The 22,349-nt window shown below is 38.1% G+C and overlaps 3 protein-coding genes across 10 annotated transcripts in view; all 3 read left to right on the top strand.

Moving 5' to 3' along the window:
* The window catches only part of LOC137024903 (tripartite motif-containing protein 16-like), a 64,905-nt gene that overhangs the window by 31,329 nt on the left and 11,227 nt on the right, over positions 1 to 22,349 (top strand). The window contains exons 8-9 of one of the 8 annotated variants that reach the window (XR_010895792.1): positions 15,929 to 15,978; positions 16,107 to 21,263. The exons of 2 other annotated variants lie outside the window; for them this stretch is intronic. The gene's annotated coding sequence lies outside the window, so the exon portion shown is untranslated. Of the gene's footprint in view, positions 1 to 15,928; positions 21,264 to 22,349 lie in introns of those variants that run through there. 5 more of the 8 variants (XR_010895793.1, XR_010895794.1, XR_010895791.1 and 2 more) reach the window with 5 other exon arrangements.
* Positions 807 to 7,113, top strand: LOC137024914 (gastrula zinc finger protein XlCGF57.1-like). The gene has a single exon (XM_067392868.1). It carries the CDS (start codon positions 6,218 to 6,220, stop codon positions 7,103 to 7,105), a length of 888 nt encoding a protein of 295 aa, XP_067248969.1. The 5' UTR covers positions 807 to 6,217; the 3' UTR covers positions 7,106 to 7,113.
* Positions 7,138 to 7,452, top strand: LOC137025227 (gastrula zinc finger protein XlCGF67.1-like). The gene has a single exon (XM_067393251.1). It carries the CDS (start codon positions 7,138 to 7,140, stop codon positions 7,450 to 7,452), a length of 315 nt encoding a protein of 104 aa, XP_067249352.1.

The following is a 22,349-nucleotide window of genomic DNA, read 5'->3' as shown; positions in this document are numbered from 1 at the left end:
GTTCAAAATGTTGCTTTTTATTAATGCAACTTAACCACATTCAAGTGTTGATTAAAAAAATTATGCATAAAGCTAGAATATATTTTTTAAAAGTTTATGTACCGTATTGTTCCGAATATAAGACAGTTTTATTATTATTATATATTTTAAATACATCTGAAAAATAGGGTCATCTTATATTCAGGATCTAGACTTTTACATGTCAACTATACACCCACAACTAGGGATGCTCCGATCTGCCTTTTCACTTCCGTTTCCGATACCTGGGATTCAGTATTTGCCAATACAGAGTATTGATCCAATACTAAAATAAAACAAACAAACAGTGCTGAATATAAACTGTGTGCCTCACTGTGTAGAAGAGACTGGTATCATTCTTTTGTGAAAGGCATCAGGCTTGACTTAAACATTACTTTCCTTACTTTGTAGAACAATATACAGACACAAATGTAGAGAATTATTTACTAAATAATTTTGGACCAGTGCAACAACTGTAAATAAACCAATAGCTTTCTAGCTTGGTAGACATTCACATTAAACAGGAGTCAGGCTGATATGTTAATTCATGACTTTAAGTCACATATGACTTATACATTAATGAAAAACAAATATATTTATATATAAATGTGATGCAAAAACTTGAGAAAATGTGATCCAGGCAGTCCAGCAATGATTATGTCAGAGATCAAATTTGAATAATCAATGACAAATTTATTAATTAAAAATTATAAAGACAAACAAATTAAGTAATTAATAGTTAATAATATAGAGTATTGTAAAATCCAGAGTATTGTATCTAATAGATGAAGATCAGAATATACAGAAAGATGGAATAAAATTAAGACATTTGCAGAATGAAATGAGAGGTAGAAGAGAAGAAACAGAAGAGCAAAGAAAAGCAAAGGAAAAGCTAAGCTATCAAAGACCAGTCCGTTTTATAACATAAGCATAGGGAAACTCACATCCCACTCAAACTTATATTTTGGCTAATAAGAAAAGGTCAAATATCCATTATGTCATAGACTGGTCAAATGTCAAAAATTAGATGAAATTAGATATAGGGGTTGTTTTGACACCCTTAAGGGAATCGTGCAGATCTTACATTATCACATGTCAGCAGAAATAGAAATGGACATATTTTGATACAAAGGTACATAGAATTCAAATGAGCAATTAATTCTGAAAACACCATTGCTTCTGCAGTACTTGGCAGGCGTCCAATATCTAACCACAAACGTGTCAACATGACCTGTCATATTGGAACACTTTGAAGAACAATTGAATATAATAAGCATACATACTCTTAAATATAAAAGAAAAATAACTTGAAAATATGATGAGGATTAATATATGGAGTAGGAGTACATGAATATATGAAATCAAAAGTAATATTGATAAATCATAAGTCATAAATGATTAACATAAAATATGAATAAAATGCATGAATATGAATATTGACCATTTTGGATCCACCAAAATATATACTTATAGTACAATACTCTGGATTTTACAATACTCTATATTATTAACTATTAATTACTTAATTTGTTTGTCTTTATAATTTTTATGCAATAGTTTGAGCCTTTTCTTTTAGCAGTTTTGAAATTCAGTTACTGTGCGAACAATTCATAGTACTCTCTACTAGGGGTGCGCCGATATCCACTGGATCGGATATCATAGGAGTCGAGGGAGTATAATCCAATACAAGCACGGACCTTAGTCCTAAACTGTCATACAAATGCTTAACAACATCTGATCGACATGCCGTAAGAGACATGAGCAGCATGCGTCATGCAGGGTTACCAGGATTTCAAAACAAAACCCTCCCAATTGCTACTCAAAACAAACTAGTCCAATCATGTTTCGTAGGGGGGGAGGTGAAACTGCAGACTTGGCAACACATGAACAGTAGCTAGAACGTGAGTGAGAGGTGAGACCTGTCAGTGGTCATCATGTCAGCTGTATGGAATTACATATATATCCACAGCAGCAGAGTCAACTTCAACATGAACTTGATTAAACACTTGCAAACGCATCATGGAAAGGAGTATGCTGAATTTATACAGGCAACGAGTGCCAAGAAGAAAAGTGTGCCTCAACAACAAACACTGCGGAAAACAATTTAGAAGCATGAGAAACTCCCCCCCAGACAGCAACAAAGCCAAGCTGATAATGGAGAAAGTGACTGAATTCATTGTGCTAGATCCCCTCTGGAAAATGTTGCCATGATTAGCTTTACAACTGACATCTGGAGCTCAGACGTGTGTCCAATGTCATTACTAAACCTGACTGCACAGTGGATCGACTTGAACTTTGATTTGCAAAAAGCAGTGCTGCAGGCTAAACATTTTTGTGGCTCTCACACAGGAGAGTCCATCACTGTAGCAATGGAGGAGACGTTAAATACATGGAAAGTTGATAAGAGTAAAGTTCATGTCATAATAAAAGCAATGGGTCGCCTTGGAGTTCCCAGTTTGGGATGCATCGCACTTACCCTGCAACTTCTTGTGAATGAGAGACTGCTGTGTAAGTGACGCACTGGCTATCAGCAGAAAAATCTTGGGTCACTTCAAACACTCACCACTTGCCTATTCACACTTGGAGGACATTCAAGTGGAGCTGAATATGCCGTCAAAGCGGCTACAACAAGATGTACGAACGAGGTAGAAAAGCACCTTTTATATGATCGAGAACCTCATTGCACATTAACGGCCCCTGAGTGCATACACAGCGGAATACCAACTGCCCGCCACATTGACTGCAAACCAGTGCAGGCTACTGGAAAAGACCATCGCGGTTCTAGCCCCATTTGAGGAGCTGACAAGAGAGGTAAGCTTTTCATCAGCCTCTGCATCTGATGTCATTCCTATCATCACTGTCCTTAAACACGCTCTCACACAAGAAAACGAGGCCGACAAGGAAAGTAAAACCATGACAGGCACCCTCCTTGAAGCTGTGAACAGACGTTTCAGAGACGTGGAATCTGTGCCACTAAACATAGTTTCAACGCTACTGGATCCTGGAAGAAAGCACAGTGGAATCTGATCCTCAGTCAACCACCACAAGTGCACACATTGAAATGCAAACCTACCTCATTGAGCCAACTATTCAGTGTTTGGAAAATCCACTGCTGAACTAGAAAGTCCACCAACCACGTCAGCCACGGCAACTAAAATTCTCTCTGCACCTTCCACAAGTGTGGAGAGCGAGAGACTCCAGTGCTTCCCACAGGTTTGAAGTATACTTGCGGTGGTAGCCGGGTGGAAAATCCTCCTATTACCTACGGCACAAAAATGGTCTACTACATGTGACAAACAACAAATAATGTGTTTTTTTGTTTGTTTGTTTTTTTACAATATTTTTATTTATCGAAATAAAATGTAATGGTGGCCTATGTAATTAAAATTAACTATATAGGCATACTAATATTATGCATTATTATGCATTGTAAATTACCTCCTTTCCACCAGCACGAACCAGGTGCTAGTTCAGAGCTAGTGCTAGTGCCAGTTCGGAGTTGGTTCAACTGACGAGCCTTCTAAGAACCGGTTTGCCTTTCTACAGGCTAGAGAGCCAGCACAGAGCCAGGTTTTGTATCACCCCATCTGGACCTGCCGCTTTATGTCTGTCAACTGTATGAAGAGTAGATTTGACCTGGCATTGCTTTAACTTTATGGACGGTACCATCTCTGTACTACAGGACAGTTGTTCTCACCATTCTGGCAGTCAAAGCGGGCAAAAAACTGGTACAGTGTGTCTGGGAATGTGCTATTGTTCAAAATCGGATAGCTGCCCTTATAGCAGGTAATTGTCTTTATTCCCTTCCACATGCTGTTAAAGTACTCTACTTCTATCGGTGCTTCTTCTATCGGTGCTTAGCTTCTTTAATGCCTCTCCTCAATCTGCCTCAAGCTTCCTTGTAGGTGTGTGAGTCTCCAGATTTAAACGCTAAGTCCCATTTCCTGAGAAGCCCACTTACCTCATTATTTAGCCATGGTTTCTGGTTTAGGCTATGAGGCCTGCTAGCTTGATTGCAGTGTCCGGGGTGTTCGCATCCAACCACATCTCCCTTATTATCTTTGCACAACAGTCCAAGCTTTGCGAAGTAATACAATCTTCTCTCATCCATTTTGTTATTTAACGACTGAGCGTTGGAGAGAAAAAGGCCTGAAATAGCAGGCTTAAAGGGGTTAGCCTTTAGCCATGTTCGTACCCCACTTGCTTACCTCTTACGTCTTCTGTGCCTTTGTGGTATATATCATTTCCCCCAGAGATTTAGAAGCCTCTGTATTTAGATGAGTGTCTCTGTCCGGTAGAATAATTGTGGAGAGTACGGTCAGTTTGCCTGTGAATTTGATCTGATCTGCTGTACACTAAATATGTGGACAAATATGAAGAGCATTGTGCTGCTGCGTGTGACCGTGCTGCCATTGTATTTTCCAAGTGGATTTCCAAGTGGATCAAGTGCTGCCGGGAGTATGGGTGTGATGTGACCTTTAACCAGCTATCGGGCTGTAGTCACTGAGTATTGATGCTGGTGACATGGCAGTGGTATGATGATAGTGGCCTTGAAGCATGTGAGATGTTTAGATGTCTGTGAGGATTTCTGTCAGTTCAGTCCACACCAACTGACACACCCTGTAGTACACATACTGGTATGTTGCCTGGACCTGCAGATTTCTATGGGTTGAATTTACGTAGGGTCTTTTGGATGACAACTGGGTCAAGACAAGAGTACTGCATCATCAGGGCTGGAAGGGGATTTCATTGTTGTTGTCATTACAGGGTTGTTGATAGGATCTGTGACAGACAGGAACCTGGGAACTTTTATGTCAGAGAATTAACTCTGGATTTTCTGTCCATGAGCACACTTTGCTGCTCTCACACCCCCGTTCAAAATTGTTATAGCAGATCGAAGAGCTTCTTTGTCCAGAGACTTGTATGCAGCATAACATGCTTTCAGGACCATATGTACCTCTCTGGTGAACCAGGGTTTCTGGTTGGCACATGTGGTGATATTCTCATATCCTCAACACACTTGGATATAAATCCTTTCACAGACTTGGCATACTCCCCTAGATTGATGTGCTGATTTACAGTGGTAGCATTCCAATCCATACATTCAAAACAGTCTGGAGTGCTGATACCACTCCCTTTGGCCAAGTCCTTATCTGTTTCATAGATGTCTTGCTCCTTGTTAGTAGGAGCAAGACATGTATGCTGACATTAGCATAACAGAAAAATGGTCTGAATTTCCAAGGTCGGGATGGGGGTCTGCCCTAAAGGCCTGCTTTATGTTTGTGTAAACCCAATCTAATTTGTTTTCTCCCCTGGTTGCGAAGTTAACATGTTGGTAATAATGCAATAGTACAGTCCTCAGGTTGCCCTGATGAAAGTGCCCAGTGATAAACATAATCCAGATTAGTGTTTTGCATTGCACTGACAGTTGAGATGTTGAGTGGTTAAATTCAGTCATAAATAATCCATTTTGTTTTCTAAAGAATGGACGTTAGCCAGGTTTGTAGGGGTTAGCCTTTAGTCTGATGATAATCCCTGCATGAGTCTTTTACACAGTTTAGACCACACCCTGCGTCGATCAGTGATGTCAGGCGAGTCTGCTGCTGTGTAGACCTCTGGGTCTTGTCCGAGTCGAATCCCAAGCTCATAGTGTTTTGGGTTTCAAAATCATTAAACTGCTAGATAAGTTGATTGATAAGTAGGATGCATGAAGTCCAAGCAAAGTACAGTGATTGTAGACTACTCTACAGATCAATTATCAAAATGTGCACATTGCAATCAAGAGTCACAGTAGCCACCACCATTATTATTGTCATTATTTTGCTAAGATACACAATCTGATGGTAAAAGCAGGTAATTTGTAACTTCAACAAGCAGTTTCAATGCAATGATAGGGCTTAAATCCTGATTGAAATTCTTCCCAAAAACTGTTTCTCTGGAAAATAAACATCATTAAATGGTAGACATTTTTCTTATATTTAAACAATTAATGGTGTTACATATGTTGGTTATTTTTATATCATTGTTTTGTTTTTCTCTTGTTCCGCTAGATGCTTAACATGAATAAATGTTTTGATGTCTGTTGCTTTGTGCAATAAACTGGTGTTAAAGAGAAAGATCAATATAACAATCATCATGATTTCATTACTGAAGAAAAATATTTTAGTTGCTCACAGACCGAAAAGACTTTTCTAGAAAAATGACTGAAAAGACAGGGACTAGAAATAATTTCATCTGCCAAGAGTGTGGAAATAGTTTCAACAGAAAAGGAAACCTTGAAGCCCACATGAGAATTCATACTGGAGAGAAACCTTACAGATGCCAGCAGTGTGGAATAAGTTACACTCTGAAAGGAAGTTTTACCAGGCACATGAAAATTCACACTGAAAAGCCTTACACCTGCCTGCAATGTGGAAGGAGCTTCAAACAGAAAAGACAATTTAATGACCATATAGTAATTCACTCTGTAGAGAAACCCTACACATGCTCTCAGTGTGGAAAGAGTTTCAGAAAGAACGCACACTTGAAAGACCACTTGAGAGCTCACTCTGGAGAGAAGCCTTACTCCTGCCAACAGTGTGGAATAAGTTTCACTCTGAAAGGAAGCTTTAACAGGCACATGCAAATTCATACTGAGAAGCCTTACACCTGTCCGCAGTGTGGAAGGAGTTTCAAAGAGAAAGGACACTTTGATGACCACATAACAATTCACTCTGAAGAGAAACCCTACACATGCTCTCAGTGTGGAAAAGGTTTCAAAAAGAAAGGACACGTGAAAGACCACTTGAGAATTCACTCTGGAGAGAAGCCTTACACCTGTCAACAATGTGGAAAACGTTTCGGCCAAAAAGGAATCCTTAACAGGCACATGAATATTCACACTGGAGAGAAGCCTTTCATGTGCCCTCAGTGTGGAAAGAGTTTCAGTGGACATGGAAACTTTTTAGTCCACATGAGAATTCACACTGGAGAGAAGCCTCACAACTGCCAAAAGTGTGGAAAGAGTTTCAGTGGACATGGAAACTTTTTAGTCCACATGAGAATTCACATTGGAGAGAAGCCTAACACCTGCCAAAGTGTGGAATAAGTTTCACTCTTAAAGAAAGCCTTAACAAGCACATGAGAAATCACAATGGAGACAAGCCTTACATATGCCCTCAGTGCGGGAAGAGCTTCAGTGTACATCGAATCCTTTTAGGCCACATGACAATTCACACTGCAGAGAAGCCTTTCACTTGCCAGCAATGTGGAACAAGTTTCACTCTGAAAGGAAGCTTTAACAGGCACATGAAAATTCACACTGAGAAGCCTTATACCTGCCCACAGTGTGGAATGAGTTTCAAACAGAAAGGACACTTTGATGACCACATAAGAATTCACTCTGAAGAGAAACTCTCAGTGTGGAAAGAGTTTCAAAAAGAAAGGACACTTTAAAGACCACTTGAGAATTCACGCGGGAGAGAAGCCTTACACCTGCCAACAATGTGGAAAAATCTTTAGCCAAAAAGGAATCCTAGAGATTCAACCACATGAACATCCACACTGGTAAGAAGCCGTTTATATATGGTCAGTGTGGAAAGAGTTATAAAGAAACCTTAAAGTACCAAATTAGCATTTATGTATGAGAGAACGGTTTTATATGTGAGCAGAGTGAACACCTTAGGAATCATATAACTCACATCAGAGAGAATTCTTTCATGGGCCATCACTGTGGAAAGACTTGCAGAATCAAAGCTAACCTTGAGGTTCACATAAGCATCCTGATATACTCAGGCAGAGTTGTTGCTTAGGGCTTAAAAAAGTTCAAAATACCTGAGCAGTAACTTGGCAAAAAACCTCAGGTGGATTTTAGATGAATGTGTAAATGGGCTTTCAATAAAAAAAATAACTCCATGAGAAAACAGCATTTGTGGAAGCATTTGATCATTGCAATGTGGATTTTTGCACCAGCTTTGCAATTCAGCACTGCAGTCAAGTCATGTTCTGTTTATTTATATAGTCATTTTGATTTCTTTAAAGCAAGTAGCTGTACAGTATTAAACATAAGAAAAAGCTGCAGGGTTCAATTTGGATTTGTCTGTGCATGTTTTTTTTAATCTTATAAAAGAAGTTCCCATTGCCATGTATTATACGACTGACAGACGGCAACGGTTGGAGTTAAAAATCATCATTTGTGTTCTACTGAAAAAACAAGTCACCTACATCTTGGATGCCCTGGGGGTAATCAGATAAACATCAAAAGTCCTGTTCTGACACATGGTCACAGGAGCACATGGTGTGAGAAGAAGGCAAGATTATTTGCTTTAGTAATCTTATTTAAAATATGAACTGTACATAAAAAAATGTGTATCAAGGTGTAGAGAAGTATTTTGTCAGATTTTATGAAGTTTTTTTTTTTTTATATTGCATGTTCAGAAACTCAGTTTTTTTTAACAATTCAATTCAATTCAATTCAAAATTTATTTGTATAGCGCTTTTCACGATACATATCATTTCAAAGCAGCTTTACAGAAAATGGATGTCAACATTACAATTTAAAGAATGTAGTTAGCAAATAATATACTTTAGGTAATTAAATTACAATCACTGTTAGCAGTTTAACTGAAGGTAGAAGCAAAGAGCTCCTGGAAAATGAATTACATTAACAATAAATTAGGATATAGAGATTGTGCAATGTGAATGTTGATCCAGATGATTGCGTCTTCTGAAGTCCTCGCAGGAGCTGGCGCCGTCTCTTCACAGGTGATGGTCATCTGAGGTCTTCTTAAGAGGCTGGATCCAAACTGAAGCTGATGTACTCTCTAGTCACCTCGGGGCGGGTGTCCCGAGGTAAAACAGAAAAGCAAAAGGAGAATAATTAGCGTAGCTGCTGTTCATAACTTTAAGCAAAGATAGTCATGTGCAGTTGATCTGGTATGAGATGCATTATGTGAATGCTTGGCTAAAGAGATGCGCCTTTAATCTAGATTTGAACTGGGTGAGCGAGTCTGAGCCCCGAACATTATCAGGAAGGCTATTCCAGAGTTTAGGAGCCAAATGTGAAAACGCTCTCCCTCCTTTAGTGGACTTAGCTATCCTAGGTACAACCAGAAGTCCAGAGTTTTGTGACCTTAGAGAGCGTGAAGGATTGTAGGGCGATAGAAGATCGGTTAAGTATACAGGAGCTAAACCATTTAGAGCCTTATAGGTCATTAGCAATACTTTATAATCGATACGGAACTTAATAGGTAACCAGTGTAGAGATGATAAGATTGGTGTTATATGATCATATTTTCTTGACCTGGTAAGAACTCTAGCAGCTGCATTTTGTACTAATTGTAGCTTGTTTATTGAGGAAGCAGGACAACCAGCTAATAATGCATTACAGTAATCTAGTCGAGACGTCATGAAAGCATGAACTAACTTTTCTGCATCAGAAATAGATAACATATTCCGTATTTTAGCAATGTTTCTGAGGTGAAAGAAGGCTGTTTTTGTAACATATGAAATATGATTTTCAAAGGACAAGTTGCTGTCTAATATAACACCCAGGTCTTTAACTGTCGAGGATGGAGTAACAGTACATCCTTCTAAATGCAGATTGTAGTCTGAGAGATTCTGTGTACAGGTTTTTGGTCCAATAAGTAATACTTCAGTCTTATCTGAATTTAATAGAAGAAAATTACTAGTCATCCAATGTTTTAATTCTTTAACACACTCTGTCAGTTTGGATAATTTAGAGATTTCATCTGGTCGTGATGAAATATATAACTGAGTATCATCGGCATAGCAGTGGAAACTAATTCCATGTTTTCTTATAATATTGCCAAGTGGCAGCATGTAAATTGAAAATAGCAGAGGGCCTAACACAGATCCTTGCGGCACTCTATAGTTTACTATCGTTATCTTAGATTTTTCCCCGTTTATATAAACAAAATTGTGACGGTCTGATAGGTACGACTTAAACCACCGTAATGCCTGTCCCTGAATACCAGTGTAATATTGTAGTCGATCTAAGAGTATTATATGATCTATAGTGTCAAACGCAGCACTGAGATCAAGTAACACTAGTATTTGGACACAGCCTTGGTCAGAAGCTAGAAGCAAGTCGTTTGTAATTTTAACGAGCGCAGTTTCTGTGCTATGATGAGACCTGAATCCTGACTGGAATTTTTCATAGATAGAGTTATTTTGCAAGAAGGAGCACAATTGGACCGACACTACTTTTTCTAGTATTGTAGACATAAATGGAAGATTTGAAATGGGTCTGTAATTTGCTAATATGTTTGGATCTAATTGTGGTTTCTTAATGAGAGGCTTAATAACTGCTAGCTTGAACGATCGTGGGACGTGACCTAGAGATAAAGACGAGTTGATAATATTGAGAAGAGGTTCTTCTGCTACAGGTAACAGTTCTTTCAGTAGTTTAGTGGGTATTGGATCTAATAAACATGTTGTTGGTTTAGACGCAGTAATAAGTTTATTTAGCTCTTCCTGTCCTATAGTTGTAAAGCACTGCAACTGTTCTTGAGGGGCGATAATTGAGGCTGAATCATAAAAATCTGTCAAAGGTTGTACATTTACAATTTTATTTCTGATACTTTCGATTTTTTCATTAAAGAAATTCATAAAGTCATCACTACTAAACTGTAATGAAACATTTTGTTCTGGTGATATCTGTTTATTTGTTAATCTAGCTACTGTACTAAATAAGAACCGTGGATTGTTTTGGTTATTCTCTATAAGTTTGCGAAGATGCTCAGCCCTGGCTGCTTTTAGAGTCTTTCTATAGCGGGATGAACTGTCTTTCCATGCGATTCTGAAGACCTCTAAACGAGTTTGTCTCCATTTGCGTTCTAGATTACGAGTTTCTCTTTTCATAGCGCGAGTAATACTGTTGTACCATGGAACAGTATTTTTCTCTCTAACCTTTTTTAATCTCATCGGTGCAACAGTATCTAATGTACTAGTAAAAATGGTGCACATACTGCTAGTCATTTCCTCAAGATCATTTGCGTGTTTGGGTACGATGAGCAGCTGAGACAGATCAGGCAGATTATTTGTGAATTTATCTATAGTTGTCGGGAGAATTGTTCTGCCTAGTCGATATTGTGGCGCAATTTGACAAATATCATCAGTATGCAGTACGCATGTTACAAGGTAGTGATCAGAGACGTCATCACTTTGCGGTAGAATTTCTATATCAGTAGGATTTATTCCATGTGATATAATTAAATCTAGAGTATGATTAAGACGGTGAGTGGGTCCAGTGACGTTTTGTTCGACCCCAAATGAGTTTAGTAAATCTGTAAACGCAGCCCCTAACGTATCATTTGTATTGTCTACATGAATGTTAAAATCTCCAACAATCAGCGCTTTATCAACGTTGACCAATAGGTCTGAGAGAAAGTCTGCAAACTCTTTTAGGAAATCAGCATAAGGCCCTGGAGGTCTATAAATGGTAGCCAAAGCAAGAGATAGTAGCGACTTTTTACTTATATCTGAGAGTGTAACATTTAGCATAAGAATTTCAAATGAATTAAACCTGTAGTTTGTTCTCTGAGTAACATTAAGTATCTCTCTATAGATTGTTGCTACACCACCGCCACGGCCAATCATGCGGCATTTATTTTTATAACGGTAGCCAGGAGGACAAGACTCATTAAGACCGAAATAATCATTTGGTTTAAGCCATGTTTCAGTAAGACAAATTACATCAAGACTATTATCCGTGATAATTTCATTTATGATAACTGCCTTAGGTGTCAGCGATCTAATGTTTAGTAGCCCTAGTTTTAGAGATTGTTTTTGTTCAGTAATTTTACAAAAATCTGGTTTGATCACGATTAGGTTTTTTCTAGATCCTTTATTTTTATTGTTAAACCTCACTATTCGGGGAATAGACACAGTTTCTATAGACTGTACTACACTCACATTTCTATCAATGAAGTGGGCAGAACACAGGCTGTGATTTGAGGTTTGACTTACTAGTCATATGGTGCGAAGCGTCTTGGAGATGTTCTCTGACAGAAGATCAGCTCCGATGCTGCTGGGGTGCAGGCCATCAGCACGGAAAAGCCTAGGACGCTCCCAGAAAAGATTCCAATTATTTACAAAGAGCAGCTTCTGTTCATTACACCAAGACGTCAACCATTCTTTTAAAACAAATAATCTACTGAACCTTTCATGTCCTCGTCGGTACGTCGGAAGCGGTCCGGACACGATGCGAGCGGGCGATGTGGCTCGTACCGTCTCGATCAGGCTTCTGAAGTCCTGCTTCAGCACCTCCGTCTGCCGCAGCCTGGTGTCGTTCACCCCCGCGTGCAGCACTACAGCTCCGATGGTCTCAACACCGTTGAGGATCGCGGGAATCTGCGCAGAGACATCGAGAACACGAGCACCAGGAAAACAGTGACTGCGCACCTTACCTTTGGCTGTGGTAGCGTGGACGTGGCGGACGATGGAGTCTCCGATGACCACGGCGTCGCGTTCTGCCTCGCGAAGAGGGGAGAAGCGGTTCCGTGTCGAGACGTCGAAGACCGGGGGCGGCGGAGGAGAGGTCCTGGTCCGAGGCCTGGCTCGCATCTTCCGCTGCTGAAGCACCCAAGGTCCCTGGTGTGACGGCGCCGGAGTGAATGGGGGCTGGGATGAACGCGTTCTTGGTGCTCGGGCCCTGTGCAGAGAAACACACGGCGTAGAGGAGGCAGGAGTGTTAATAACATTGTGCGATAAGGGGTACTTTTCGAGGTTTTGGACAATACCTCACATTGGCTATAATATGTTATAAGAAGGAAAGATGCAGGGTTCCTGGGTGTGCAGGAACACCCAAAGTGATGTGCAAAAATTGTAACATACACCTATATTTTTCAGCAGAGAACAATTGCTTTTTGAAGTTTCGTATGGAGTGAAATCATATTACATGAAGTACATTATTTGACATGACACACTACATGATACAAACTCATGCATGTATCAAATTCAATAAGAATGGTGCCGCGCATGGCAGCCACAGTGCTTAGCTCTTCAGTGTTTCTGTTTTTGTTAGTTTTTCCTGTTTTCTGTTTTTCAAACACCATCAGTTTTACCAGGGATGAACTGCTGAACATTCGGCAGTACACACCACAAAATCTTTTACCGGATTTTGATTATTCAGACGTTTTGTTGTGAAGGGGTGGATTCTGGAATCCACTGCCGCTTCAATATATATCTTTTAAGTTATTAATCAACATTTATATTTCTGTTAAAATATTTGAATGACTTCTTCAGTGTATGTTAAAGCATCTATTTTCCTCTGTACCTCTCACTGAGAGAAAAGAACATGTTATCAGTATGTTTTGGGAAATTTTCCTGCTCAGAGCAGATCTCAGATCAACTTCAGCCTTGAAGAAGCTGTGAATCGTGTATGTGTGCTAAGTGTTTTGTGCAGGTCCCTTTGTACTGGACAACTGGCATTCTGCTTGAGACCAGCAGACACCATGTCATGACCCCAAAAGGATATCCGTTACCTAAATCCAGGGTCCCCCTCGTCATCACCGTGACGAAGGGAGATATGCTTCTTACTATCTGTCCACGTGTGGAAAATTTCTAATCTTGTCTGTTTTTTCTTAGCCAATCAGAATCATCCAACCTGAAGTAATGACGTAGTTAGTTGACTCTGTTAGAGTATAATTATTGAGAAAATGTGAATGTAAGCAGAGCGGCCTACGAACTCCTTGGGAGACTTGAAGCTGGTTTCTGCTGATGAAACTGCAAACTATTCTTCATTAAATTTTTCTTCAATTTATTTTATTTTTTTCTGAAACTCTGACTCCGGGTCTTTATTCAACATATCTGGTTTCAAGGGTCCTAAACTGTTTATCCCCAACAGTTTATGGTGGAGGAATTGCGAGCAATCATTCTTCGGTGACATCCCTGGCTAAACAAAAAACAAGGTAGGAAGCTGTTTTATTATTTTGTTAGGGCTGTCTGGTTGGAAGGGTTGAGAGAACTGGGAAGTGAGACGGTGAGTTTACGTACACACTCAGACGTGAGTGTGGTGCACCAGATCATTGGATACAGACTGGTGTCACGCCATCTGAGGGAGATGGTGGGTGATAACTCCACTCCATTGAGGGGTTGGAGGACTCCACTCCATTGAGGTCGTCGGAGGAACACTGAAAGCCAGAGGCAGAAGGTGTTGAAATTACTCCTTCCTATTGAAGGGTAGGAGGTCACTAGTAAGCCAGTTTGCTACTAGTGTCTCATGAACCAAAGTTCTCTGACTCTTCCATTCAGACAGGGGTGCCCCGAATTTAGTGATTCAGGAAGTTAGAGATGAAGCTTTTAGTTAAATATGACAAAATAGAGATAGGGATAGGGTTGGCTGGTCAAGGATGCATCAGGAACGATCCCGACGAAAATAAAAATTTTGTGACCCTAATTGGCTTGGACCAGTATATAACTGTGATTTTTGGAGTATACTTTGCAATTTCATCAAGCAGAAGCCAAAGTTGTGTTGTTTAAAGATTGCCGCCTCCATCTCTTTCAGGTGAGTATTAATTTTGACTAAAACATGGCTAAGAAATTGAGTAAATTGATCAGTAACTTGATCAGTCCTGATACAGATAACGAGGTAGAAGAGAGCAAAATGCTGTAAGCAGCTCTGCTCTGAAGCTCTAACTTCAAAGACAGAGATTATTAAGAAAATGATTAGTCAGGGTTTTGATTCTGATTGGAAAGTTAAACAACAACCAGACTGGCTACAAACAAAGAAAGAACCAGAAAAATTCACATTTTTAGCTGTTTGTACTTGTTTATGGATTTGTAAAATGGGTGGGTTACAATTAACCTCTGATAGAAAAAAAAAAAAAATCCCAAAAGTAACTGAGGGATGTTTCAATTTGATTACTTAATGTGATAAAGATGACAAGGAGTGTTTTAATTGTGGTGAGCAGGGCCATCTAGCCTGTAATTGTAAAAACCCACCTAAAAAGTGTAGACAGTGTGGGAAACTTGGCCATATTGTAAAATATTGTAAACAAAAGAAAGAAACAAACAAAAAAAGAGACTTCCACTCTGAGAATGAGCTTGTGAAATTGAGAAACAACAAGAGATAACAACAAGGTCAAAAGATTGTAGTCTTAAGGAATTCCTTTTGAAGGGAAATCTATAATAATAAGTTTTATATTAAATGGACAAAAACAAAACATGTGTTACCAAATATATATATATTTATTTATATATATTTATATATTAAATAAGTAGAGGATAAAAATAGGGATGATTGGATGTTCTGAAAGTTTCAATTTATGGAAAAATATTTGAACAGCCTCAAGTATGTTTTTATGTGATGAGAGCATCGCTATCACAGGACCTACATTTCTAAATGTTTGGTTTATGATGGTAAAAGTGACATAGAGGATTTAAATGGCAAAAATGAGACTGCCAGTGTCACAGAGACTCGACCTGATCTGAAGTTGGTAATGCCTAAATTCCCTGATATACAGGTGAAAGACAAATATAAAAGTTATGATTATTTGAAAATGAATGTCAATTCTGGCAAAGTCTTAAGCTGGTCCAGAGTTAAAAGACAGTAAGTAAAGTTTGATGTTAAAAGTTATAAAAAGGCTGTGTACCAGCCCTGAAATCCTCAGTGTCTCTCTCTCATTCAAAGTCAGCTAAAAGCTGCTATCTGAGCTTGTGTCATAAGTGATAACAAGCTATTTATAGTAAAGCACAATGTCTCAGGTGACACAGAGATGTTGAAAGAAATGATTGCCATAAAGAGGTTAAATTAGTTAAATTAGTTGTTAAATTTGTCAAAGAACTCAATGAGTATAAAGAGGTCTCTAAAATGGTAATACAGACCTTGAATGATAGAAGTGACTATTTTGATGAATTTATTCTATGACCAGTAACCTTTTTGTCTGATCTTTGTCACCCCCATGTGCAGTGCCGATGGCTCCGGTTACAGATGTGGCAAAACACTACACTGAATGGACAGTGAGAATTAAATTCACTGAGAACAATCGCAGCACTGATATGTTGCTGCTGAGAGAATGTACAGTCTAATGATTTCAGTGATTAAATACTGCTGTCATTAACCTTTCTCCATGTTTTAACACTATTAGGCAGTCCAATGGCTCTGGTGGCTCTTGAATGCAACCTCCCTAAGCTCCAGAAAACACCTGATTCTGTTGAAGAAAACTGTCAAAGATCTGGAATGGGAAAGAGCGGGTACCAGTGTGCACGAGGTGATTTCTCAGTGACGGGTAAGATCCTCTTTGGCCAGACAGAGGACAACCTAAGGCAGGGGGTTGCCGTCGCCACTGGGCATCTACCCTGATGGGAGGTGTTTATGCGAGATGGGTATGAGAGTGGAGCGGATGTATGTGAGGCCAGCAGCATCATGAAGGGGCGATGACCTGTGAGAAGTTACAGCAGTCTGCCCCAAAAATGCTCCTCTATACCACTCACCAGAAACCGCATTCCTAAGATGGCTTGTTTTTCATTGTGACAAGCCCACAACTTGATGCAACTATGCCAGGGGACAAGACCCTGAGGAGAAGAAGATTATTGATAAGAGCTGATGGGAATGAGCTTTCAAGAGCCGACTGAGACCATGAGGTGATTGTCCGTAATTTCTGGGGAGACCAGAGTAAAATTTAGTAACATAATGTTGGTTGCCCTATTGGCAAGAACTGTATAGAAGTTTTAGATTCAACAGTACTATGAATCACTAAATCAATGAGGCCATGTTGATTTTGAACTAATGTGTCTCTATCATAGTTTTTACTCCTGCAGGTCATTGGACATGGCAGAGGATAATTTGGTGGTGGTTAAAGATGAACACTGATTTTGAAGATTCAGGAGACAGATAAGTGCATTCAGCATTTAAACTAAAGATAACCCTAAAAAAATGGCTACTAGCATAACATATTTTAGATGGTGGTAATGGTCTTTATTTGAAAGTTGAACATTTACACTTTAACCTTTGTGAATGACCAAGGGTTCTATATAATAACTTAATATTAAATTATTTTATTATTTGCGCAGAAAGAGAGAGAGACTGCTTGAGTGAGGAAAAGGATGAAACTCTGTTATCAGCCTGATAAAGCTTAAATAAAACAATGAGATTAGAACCAAAACAACCCAGCTGACTTTTCTGAAAACAAATTATAGTGAAGAGACATGCTTTGAGACTAAACATTTTTCCTGTAGGTTTTACTCTTATTAAGTTCATGTTTTTAGATTTAAAACCAAAAGCAAACATTGACAATTAGCGGTTCATATTCATGTGTCTTGTGTGAGTGTGTGTGATGGTGACTGAACTTTATGTTTTGTATGTGGAAATAATCTGTCCTCAGTGTGTGTATGTCATTAACCTCTGGAATGGGTGTTTTATCATTACAGATGGGTTAAGTGAAATGACAAATTTTGACAAGCCGATATTTCGGATTGAATCTTATGAACAGACGATACAGAACATGGGACGAGCTTTAAGTGGATTGGATATCCAGCTCTGTCCGCTAATGGTAATTATGACTTTTGTCATTTATGATGTTGATTTTAATTATTCTCTGGATTAGTATTTTTAAGAACATTTATATAAATTGGAATTGTGGAATTGAAGATTGCCGTCCATGGGTTAAAAACCCTTGTCTAAATTCAACTGAGGGTCTAAATTTAAACACTGCTTTGTTTGATCAGAATGATAAACTTAGATGTTATAAGATTTGACAGCAGAGAGAAAGTGACACATTGGCAAGTCACTAGTAAATTATCCAGAGAAACCCCTCAAATTTATGGAAGGCCGGTGGGCAAACAAACAAAGGAGGAGTGAATATAATTGTTAAAAGTTTTATTTATTATTATTTATTTATTTATTTTTCTTTTCATCCATTAAATGGATGTATGACATTAGATGTCTAGAGAAATACAATTTATGTAATAAGGGTTGAAGGTGAAAGAAGCTATAAGGCTGTCTGTGTAAACCTAGGGATTTGAGAGAAAAACAATAATTTGGTTTCTGCAAAACAATAGAGATAGGTGGGACTGAGACAGTAACGATAATATATTTTTAGATCTGCAGACTAACAATTTGATGGGATAGAGTGACAAAATTATAAGCAGTTGAAATTATTGTGATGAAAAAAAGTGAAACTGTTTCAAAAACAGCTTTAAAGAAATTGATAATGTCTTATAGTACAAATTTGTATAATTTATAAGTGTTATGGAAGAAAATCTGTCCGTTTGTGTTTTTGTTTGACAATTTTGGTGCAGTGAGTAATAATGAAAAATATCCCTGCCAAAGAAGAGGGTTAAGATTTTGGTCATTAAGATTTTGGTCAGCCTATGCAGTTATAATTGACAAGAAACTTGAGTTTAAAACTGACTTTAAAGGAAGTCTTAATTATTATTAAATTATTTTGAATGCTGTACTTTTGACAGTCTCAATACTGTGAAATGTTGTGAAAAGTGAGTTTCAGATTAAAAATAATTAGGTATTGAGTATTATTAACAGTGAGGTCATGATAAAGAGATATGTCAGTCAAGACAAACAAATTGTTATTATAATTGAATTTATATATTTTTTCATTTTGATGAAAGTTTTTGTAATGAAATGTTTTAAAATTCAAAAGTTTAGGTTTATGTTTGTTTTTATTTATTTTTTATTTATTTATTTTTGTGGGCTATAATGGATCTGTTGTAAAAAGAAATGAAAACAAAAGGATTATTAAGTAAAAGTAACAATTCTATGTTCTATTGAAAAGGATAATTGAAATGGTTATGGTCATGTAAATTTGTTTTCTTTTATTTCTATTTTTAAAGGTGTTTAAAAAAAAGAGATTTAAAAGATGTTCTTCAATTAAGGTGGTACATGCTATGTCTATAAACTGAACAATGATTTAAGAAACTTAAAATACTTAGATGGATTATGATGGTCTTAGTTATTTATTTATTTATTTATTTATTTATTTTTTGTTGTTGTTTATTTTGAATTAGACCACAATTTTGTTTTTAATCTTAAAAATTATCTATAAGGGTATAGTGAAAGGAGTGGATTTACGATCCATCACCTTGTAATATATAATGAATTGGAAATGATATTTTTCTAAAAACCAGTGTATATATACTGGTGTTTATGATTACAGGCAATGTCTGTATTTAGTATCTGCAAACTGCAAACTATTCTTCAATAAAATTTTCTTTAAAGGTCCCATTCTTCGTGATCCCATGTTTCAAACTTTAGTTAGAGTGTAATGTTGTTGTTAGAGTATAAATAAAATCTGTAAAATTTTAAAGCTCAAAGTTCAATGCCAAGCGAGATATTTTATTTAACAGAAGTCGCCTACATCGAACGGCCAGTTTGGACTACATCCCTCTACTTCCTTCTTTAATGACGTCACTAAAACAGTTTTTTGACTAACCTCCACCCACAGGAATACACAAGAGTTGCGTTTGTAGAGTGTGTTTGTCGCCATGTTGTTGAAACGCTGTTATTTCCATCCCGCAGTCCAATCACCGGGTCTGATTCTGGCTCAAATTGATAGGGTAAAATTAAAGACATGTTTACAATAACACTGAGCGCGTGCATCTCCACGTTATGGTAAGAGGCGTGACCTTTCCGGGCAAGATGCGCTAAACTGCTGTCGAATCACAACACAGGAACCGCTGGCACAATCAGAACTCGTTACGTATTTCTGAAGGAGGGACTTCATAGAACAAGGAAGTCATCAGCCCGTTTTTATGACAGTGGAAACAGCGGTATACAGATAAGTAAATTATGTGAAAAATACTGTGGTTTTTTACACGCGAAACATGAACACATGTTATATTGCACACTATAAACACAATCAAAGCTTCAAAAAACCATGAAAAACGGGACCTTTAATTTATTATTTTCGGGTCTTTATTCAACATACAGTATCTGGTTTCAAGGGTCCTAAACTGTTTATCCCCAACAAGATTGACCCATGTGGAATACCAAATGAAGTCCTAGAGAAAAAGATTTCAGAGAAGTGGCTATACCTGTAGTTCTGAGCTTAAAAGTATTGTACAATTTTGCACTTCACTGCTTAACCACTCATGGAGTCATAGAGACGGGAAGTCTGCATGCCTTAAGATGATACTAAATTAGTAGTGTGCAGTCTTTAAGTATACCACAACCTGCATACTTGGCATTTCCAAAGTCTAGAGACCTGTAAATATGCTGTTATTAGATGCTCAGTCAAAATATTCTGCATTTCAGATATTAAGTATGGTCATTATTTGCATCTTCTGCAACTTACTTGTCACTGATTGGTGGTGTCTTTTTGGATTTAGGTTTCATTTTGGGAACTACCTTTGTGACCTGTGAAAATATTGTTTTATTGTATATTGTAAAACCATCAAATACACAGCTGAATGATGCCTGGACAATCTCTAGCTGCTGAAGAGCATTGTCCAGTTAGTGCACACACATCGATGACCAAATACTGACACCTAGAAACATCCTGTGCTGCATTTCTTAAAAGCATCATAAGCCTAAGTTGACTTAGGCCTACGATGCTTTTTTTGGGAAACGCATATGTGATGGATGTTAATATAAATGTATACTCATAATATTAATGGATTTTCACAAATCATCCTTTCTTTCAATTTTTATTTATTTACTTAGTATTTGTCCTAGGGCTGTTTCGAATGCCATTTTTTGAGCTTCGAAGCTTAGGTGGCAATCAATATCGAATATTCGAAGCTTCGGTGGGTGGGGCTAAATATATAATAATAGTGTCGGTTTGCATTTGTATCATCTTTCACGACTTCACGTTTCACTCTTCGGCATCGTAAATGTGTTGCGGCAGACCCAGTGGAGTGCAGTGTTGCATTTGGTGCAATATGATCAGGTGGCACACATTCTTTAAATATTAATAAACATTTAATAATCTTTTAAATAGAACAGTTTCCGGTACGCATTATACGGGCAGGTTTATGCTCTGAAAACGGACAGTGCACAAGTGATACAAAACACAAAGTCTGTTGAGAGCAAGAACTTTAATAAGGTATTAATAACGAACATTTCTTTAAAACAAATGAATCCCAAAACAGAAATTAAATTAGTAACACACAGTGATTTCAACGAACTGTAATAAATAAAGAACACGGTAGCATGCTTATAAACAGTTGAATAAGAATAAATGAATTGTTTTTAAAATGACACAAAATGTAATATCTATTACAATTAGTTTTATTCTATATAAGGGATTTATTTTGTCTTATTCTGACTTTTTGTTAATTTAAATCTTTAAAATGTGCGATGCTTTTATTGAAAGCATGTTGCGGTGTTTTTTTTTATTTATTATTATTAGCCTGCAGTTCGTTGAACTACATTCATTTATTATTCGTAAATGTAATAATTACTGACACCGTAACGGGTTGGCTATTTAAATTTAAAGTAATTGTAATACATTTTATTCACTCCCTTATATAGAATAAACTGTAATAGGTTAAATAGAACAAGGTAATGTTAGCCTAGCTAGACAGCTCACATTTCAATGACAAAAATATTTAGGCTCTTTCAAACACTTAGCCTATATAAATCGCAACCCAGTGGTTGGAAACTATTGTGAAACTACCTATACTCGTTTCAAGTTGTGTGCGAGGAAGATGAGTTTGTCCACATTTTCTGGTAAAAGGGAACTTCGGGTCTTGTTGACGATGTAGCCAGCTTTTGAGAAAATGCGCTCTGATGGAGTTGAAGTGGCCGGAACGCAAAGAAGGTGTTTGGTTGCAAATGCCAGTTTAGGGTAGCGGTCACTGTTTTGCTTCCACCATGCCAGTGGGCCCGACTGTAATTTAGTAGCATCTCTCAAATACTGCTCCATCTCTGTCTTTGCGCTGTCTCCGCGTTCTTCTTCCTCTTCGTCATCAGCCTGCATCAGCATTGAAATCTCCTGCTGTTTTTTTTTGGCGGGTGGTGGTGGCGCATCCGTCTCCTCTTCTCCGTGGCTTGCTGACAGCTCTTCTCCCTTGCGAACGATCTGTTGCTGATGCAGATGTTCAGCTAGTCTGACAACCTAAACAAATAGCATTTTCTTAGTCTAATCTACTAGATTTCTTGCCGCGTGCTACTTACAGAACTCAGGTGATTTTTCAAACTTGTGGTGCTGTTGTGGTAGGCCAGTTTCAAATCGCATATTTGACACACTGCCTTTGTCTTGTCATCCTCACTTAATTTAAAGTGCTCCCAAACAGCTGAGGTCTTGGGCATTTTGTACCTATTCAGTATGAGATGAAATAAATCACTACGTTCGCCAACGGGCGGTTCAAGCATGAGTGAGAATGAGTCCGCGACGGAAGTCACGTGTTGAAAAAAAAAAAAAAGAATATTCGAA

The sequence above is a fragment of the Chanodichthys erythropterus genome, chromosome 8, assembly GCF_024489055.1.
Source record: "Chanodichthys erythropterus isolate Z2021 chromosome 8, ASM2448905v1, whole genome shotgun sequence".
Taxonomy (NCBI): Eukaryota; Metazoa; Chordata; class Actinopteri; order Cypriniformes; family Xenocyprididae; genus Chanodichthys; species Chanodichthys erythropterus.
The sequence above is the reverse complement of the archived record's forward strand: the minus strand, read 5'-3'. Positions and strand labels throughout refer to the sequence as shown.

Bases quoted from the DNA above. Each gene is read 5' to 3' on its own strand.
- LOC137024914 (XM_067392868.1), top strand. From the start codon at position 6,218: ATGACTGAAAAGACAGGGACTAGAAATAATTTCATCTGCCAAGAGTGT.
- LOC137025227 (XM_067393251.1), top strand. From the start codon at position 7,138: ATGAGAAATCACAATGGAGACAAGCCTTACATATGCCCTCAGTGCGGG.